Source organism: Phalaenopsis equestris, unplaced genomic scaffold, assembly GCF_001263595.1.
Source record: "Phalaenopsis equestris unplaced genomic scaffold, ASM126359v1 Scaffold000002, whole genome shotgun sequence".
Classification (NCBI taxonomy): domain Eukaryota; kingdom Viridiplantae; phylum Streptophyta; class Magnoliopsida; order Asparagales; family Orchidaceae; genus Phalaenopsis; species Phalaenopsis equestris.
The window spans coordinates 54,213,910-54,220,404 of record NW_018164444.1 but is presented as its reverse complement, the minus strand read 5'-3'; the positions used below and the strand labels follow the sequence as shown (position 1 = coordinate 54,220,404).

Sequence of the window (6,495 nt, the reverse complement as noted above, 5' to 3'; positions counted from 1 at the left end):
TTAAGATCATTTTTATACAATATGTCGCGTCTTTCTAGGTCTACCTCTGCCTTTCTTAACATAAGTCGAATCTAAAACATGCACTCTCCTAATCGGATGTTAGGCCACACAAAGTATAAAAAAGTTACATGGGTGCTTATACTTGCAACTCACTTGTTAGATATAAAAGAAGACCAAATCTATTTCCAAAGTTAGCCAACAAAGCCCATGTCATCCTATCTAGATGAATTTGTTTAGTGGAGGAGACTAGATTGAGTAGGATTGATCCTGTGCCCAAAAAAAAATCCATATGGTAGAACAGAACTGTAATCGACTATAAAGCCTACATAACTAAATCAGTAGAACCGTTGAGAAACAAGAGAAAGGGAACTGACGTCTTACTATCACTGCTATGACATTAAGCTACAGACAGAATGACACAATGGAGGTTGACTACAAACTGTAATCAGATATATTGGAATATCATAACTAAGCAATGAAGCAGAATAACGAAATATGAGTAAGACCGCTCAGTAAAATCAAATTTCACCTTTCCATTGCGTATTGAGTGAGGTAAATGGGAGTAGGGTCAATATCATTTGTTGGGCTAAATGGCTGCACTCCACGGATATCATCCAAACCTAGTATAGCATCTGCGTGTTCATGCGTCAAAATAATCTGCACTCAACAACAATAGCAGCAACAAAATGTATGTCAGTAAAATGCCAGCCTTGTGCTTACATAAACTATCACCCTTGACCGTCACCGACTTTTGAAATACTGTTCATCGGCAATAGGTTGCCATTCAACAAGGGAATGCCATGCAGAAATAGCAATTATAATTCAACAAGAAGCTGCATATACATTAAAGTGGAGCTACGTTTATGCTATGTGCGCACACAAGTACAAATGCACCATCTGGAACATTCTACAACAAAAACTAGAATATATCAAAATGGAAATTTTTAAAAAATAAACTTTTACAGAACTGATGTTAACGTCTAACTTTCAGTTGTTATATAAAAACTAACAATTATTAGAAGTCTTCACTAAACATTTATGACTAGAACTAAATAAGAAGCTTAATATAAGAAATTAAAATAAAATCATTCATTAGGCACAAATAATCATAATGAGAAGAAACAAAAATTTACATAGAAAAAAAAGATGAAGTGATAGTTATGAAATGAAAATAAGGTTTTAAATTGGCATAGCCAATCAATCTACTTAATATAGTTATTTTATGATTTTCAATATTTTTAAATTTGTAGATAAATGTTAAGTCTAACATAATATTCTTTACATGGTAATAAGCTATTTAAAAAGGTATATCCACAAAGAAGAAGATTTGATGTTAAAACATGTTTATAAATACAAGTTCATAATATATACCTAAAAATATCAGTTCCTTTTTTACTAAGATCGGTATATTAAATTCTTTAAATTCTATGCTCTAAAAAGTTCTCTTTGCCAACTATTGGATTATATTTGATGAAAATAGTATGTTATCTAATTTTTTATTCGAAATTTGAGTATATAGTATGTCTTCCAACCATTAGAATTGGTTTAGGTTTCAAAACAAAAAAAAAAAAATGGAGCACTATTTTAATTACTGTGCAATAGACACAAATCCACAGTCATATAACCCATACATACTATTATAAGTTATATTAGAAAATAATTTACTCCTCTTGTAAGTTATGAGGATTAACTTTAATTTATTGGATTGGATTTATTTCCTTTCCTATTTTAGATTTATTTTCTTGGATTGGATTTATTTTCATTCTTATTTTAGGTTTTTCTATTTCATGTTGTTTGCTTAATCTCTAAATAATTATTATGAATTGATTAATTGGGAGATATAAGTGTTGTATTTTTTCTTTCATTTATTTCATTTTTCTTCGTTTTCCTAATTGAGGATTCATATAAGGGTATTTATACCCCCTTTTCATATCAAAAATATAATTCTGTGTATTTCTAAAAAATCAACATAGCATCAGAGAGACTTGAAAAAAAAAAACTAAAGTCTCCGGCGGAGGAGAAGATCTCCTGTAGCTGGAAATTTCCTATTCTCCGCTTCTCAGCTCATCTCAATTGTATTCGTTATTCCTTCTCGCTCTCCCGTATCCTTCATCACCACATTGCAAAGTGGAAAATGTGTTCATATAAATCGCAAGTTTCGGATCTTTTCTTGGACACTCACCGTCTACTCCGATCTCTTTTCTCCTCGCAGCCCCGCTCGATCCAACAGCTATGTAGCTGTACAAACCTTGAAACAGCAGATCCTTCCCCCCACCTGATCTTCTTTGTCACAACCCGACTCAAGGCTTGAAATTAACTAAGATGGAAACGGATAGTCAACGATGGACATAAAAATATCATTATTCATCTTCTATACTTTGCTAGTAACAAATGAAAGAACCACAAATCAATATGAATTAAAGCAATATGTTTTATGTTACCTTATTACTGGTTATTCGCGTCTTCTATAAATGTTCTCTTCTAACTCTCATCATTAATCGCTTAGTTAAATTGAAAATTTAATTTAAAATAATCATAAGCTAAACGAGTCAGTAAATACTCATACTTCTAGACTACAACAATACAATAAAATAAAAATAATACTCGTGTCAGTTAAGCTTCTTTATAAATCAATATTTAACATGTTATTCAAAGAGTTTATATCAATATCATTTCATACCTATACAACCATCATAGGAACATCGTTTATAAATTTATACCACTTATGATACTTCAATATCAATGTATCTTTTTCATTTACGTTCATGGGTACCTTAGTGCTCATCCACTAGTATTATCAAGTGATAACTTCATCATAGTCAATCATGCACATACAAGTATTTAATAAAATATCACTTTCTCATAAAAAAATATTTATTACTTATTTGCATAGCAGTCAAATCATTCAATAAAGATGTGCAAATATCATTTGTCCAATAAGAACAAAAATTCAATAGAGTTCAAAATCATGAGTTGCAATAATTTCAATATAGATAATGGTAGAATTAATAAATGCATTTAGTCTAAAAGTAAAATATCAGCATAGTATTAAAACATAAGTACTCACCTTAATGTCGAAAAATTTGCTATAAGTCTTGATGTTGACTCTTCTAACAATTAAAAACCTAACATGATATAAAACTTAATTAATTTAATATTTAAAGGTTAAAACATAAGTGAACTTGCTAACGAAATTATAAGAGTTTTAATTTTAAATATATTTTGTATAAATTAATAATATTTAATATTAATTTTGATTACAATAATTAAGGCTCTGTTTGCGCAGTTGTAACTGCGCTGCCCCAGGAAGCTGCTGTGGGGAAGCAGCTGCGAGGAAGATGGTTGTCTGTTTGGTGCAGCAGTGTGAAAACAGCTGTAGAGCAGCTGTTTCTGGAAAAATGATCATTCTGACATTGTTTGGTAAAACTGTTTAAAAAAAGACTGTAAGAGTGAAATTTTTGTAACTTTATAAGCAAAAATTTTTATGTAATAAATTAGTTAAACTTAAAAGTGTTAATTATGTAATAAATGTAATTGTTGGGTAATTAGTTAGTAATTGTTATATAATAAATTTATAGGATTGATTAATATATTTTAAAATATTAACTTGTTAGATAGGTAAACATATGAAATAAAATGCTTATAATAAGAATGCTCTTATATTAAGTGGGACAAAAGTATTAAATATATTTTCCATTTAGGATTTAACATATTATTAACGAACTAATTAATTTAACTAATTTTTATCAAATATCGATGAATACTTAAAATAAAGTCAATTAAAGAGATGTGTGTCAAATTTTTTTCCCAAGTTGAAATACATTTTCATTCATAACTTTTATAGCATATAAATCTTAAAAGTTATGAATATCAAGCTTTGATTTTCAAACACATATACTTTAATTTTTCATTCGGTTATGGATATATAAACGTAAATGTTGATAAAAAATTTAAACTGTGAATTATAGTACTCATTTGTGCTATATATTACAACAAGAATTCATCTTTTACATAAAAAAAGATTTCAGGGGAGTACATGACTATCGTTAAGTCCAAACTTTAATGATAACAATCCAGAATTACATAAATACATCTCAAGTAACTGATAGTTTTATTTTTCTTTTATTGTATATTTTTTTCCTATGTATTTCATAACTTTATTGTTGTGCATAAATTTATATTCCTAAAATATGAAAAATCCCAACCCTTTCAAAAAATTGTTTTTTTGGGCATGATAATGAATTTTCAATCAGACATCCTCACCAAATTTCTTGTTGGAGTGCATCATCTTGAATGAAACAAATGCTTGGATTTCTATTTTGGAAATCCACAAGGGTAATGATGCACGTACTGTGTTTCCATCAGAAAAAATGTTTTGGATTTTTTTTTGCAAACCAAAATAACAAGAAAAAACACTAGAAGAAGAAATCATCTCTTTTGTGTTAATCACATTAGGCGCAACTATAATCAAAGAGAAATAACCCCTCCTTAATATCATCTTCACTACCAGAAGCTCACGGATCATGCAACCTTTTATGAGGAGGAGCCACTCACAATCAAGGAGCTCGGCCTACTAACAATTTTAACCTGGATTCTAAGCCGGGAAAAAGAGAGATTCAAAACAAGCGAGGAGGAGGTTTTTACGCTTACCTGCTTCGGCCTTCTTGGATTCATGCTTGGTCAAGGAAGAGGAAGGCACAGGGGTCTCGTGGAAGAAGCAAGGGCATCGACGTCGATGAAGGAGACGGTTAGACGGCACTGGACGATGAACGCTAAAGGCTTCTTTTCACAAAAAATAAGGGTAGCTTAGAATATTAGCGAGCAGAAAGTTAGGGCTGCGGGGTGGATCCCGCGGCCCGCTTTAGCTTCGTTCGGTCACTACGTTGGGAGCCAAACGATAAATTTTTGTGATTCGGGGCCACGAAGCGGTAAAAAAGCGGCTCCAAACGGAGCCTAATCTAAAATATTTAAATATTAAATAGTTTAATATCACAATAATTGATAATTAAATTATAATTAACAGATAATTAAATAATTTATAATGTATAAGTGATAATTTGAATGAAATATGGTAAAAGCAAACAGAACGTCTATTACCAAGGCGTGTGCTCATATTCTTATACCATGGTGATATTTTGCTTCGTCTATATCAAATACATTTATTGGTACTATCATTAGCTATATTAAAATTACTGCAAACTCATAATTTTGAATTATATATAATTTTTGTTCATATTGTAGAAACTATATGTGTGCACACCAATATTGAATGATTTGACTGTTATGCAAATGAGAAATAATTTTTTTATTAAAAAGTGATTTTTTTATTGGATGTTTTTGTCTGCATGATTGATTATAATAGAGTCAGTCTTTAATAAAACTAGTAGGGGAACACTAAGGTATCCGTGCACGAAAATGAAAAAGTATATTAATATTGAAGTATCTTAACTGGTATAATTATTTAGACGGTACTCATGTGACGGTTGTATACATATGAAATGATATTGATGTACTCTTTGAATGACATGTTAAATATTTAGATTGGTTTATAAATAAGCTTAACTGACATGCATATTTTTTTTCTTTGTATTGTTGTAGTTTAGAAGTATATGTATTTACTGACTTTATTTATCTTATTGTTGTTTTAAATAATTTTTCAGGTTTAATTAAATTATTAAAAGATGAGCGTTATATGAGAAAATATTTATAGACGATGGGGACAACCAATAACGAGATAATTTAATATCTATACAACAGTCACATGAGCACCATTTAACATATTAAATTATAAGTTAATATAGAAAATTTAATTGTCGTCCAACATTGGTTAATTCTAAACTTTTGGTTGAGTTGTCACAATCTTTACACTCGCAATCCTACCAAAGAGAACATCTATGCTGCCGTCGTAATTGTCAAAGGTGAGAAACCGCTGAACGTAGCGTGATTTCCGCGGATGATATCATCGTCATCCAATTTCTCCACCTCCATCGCCACTCGATCAAAGAATCACGCGAGCAACACCCACACAAAATTGAGCTCAGCTCATCATCTTCGTCTTAGTCTCTAGCGGCTGTCGGCCGTTTTTATGTTCAACTTGACTTTCGTAGTTTGAAAAGGTGATGATTTTGTGATTTTGAAAAAAATAATTTAAATATAAATATAACTTTTTTTTAAGAAGTAACATTTTAATTTTTAAAATAAGTGAGACCAAACGAATCTCACATTTTTAAATAGTTTAGATGATTTAATACAGTACCACAAGCAATACATTTATCCCGAAGACTAAATATATCACTTATAATAGGGATTCAATCATCTAGACTAAACAATTTGTGACATCCGTTTGGTCTGCGAAATATTTTTATAAAAAGGCCAACAAGTTCCCCTATCTAACATAAAAAATAGATAGGGTTTATTTTATCTGGGTTCCTGGTTCCCTATAGAGGCAAGCCCCTATAGTTAATTACATCTTAAATGATCGAAATCACTTAAGAA

At 30.4% G+C, this 6,495-nt stretch overlaps 1 protein-coding gene across 1 annotated transcript in view; it reads right to left on the bottom strand.

The window, feature by feature from the left end:
• Positions 1–432: 432 nt before the first annotated feature.
• Positions 433–6,495, bottom strand: part of LOC110019010 (putative hydrolase C777.06c) — a 37,012-nt gene continuing 30,949 nt past the window's right edge. Inside the window, exons 3-4 of the mRNA XM_020716530.1 lie at positions 530–657; positions 433–439 (exon numbers count right to left, since the gene is read on the bottom strand). Coding sequence (XP_020572189.1) covers positions 433–439; positions 530–657 — 135 coding nt within the window. The remainder of the gene's footprint in view (positions 440–529; positions 658–6,495) is intronic.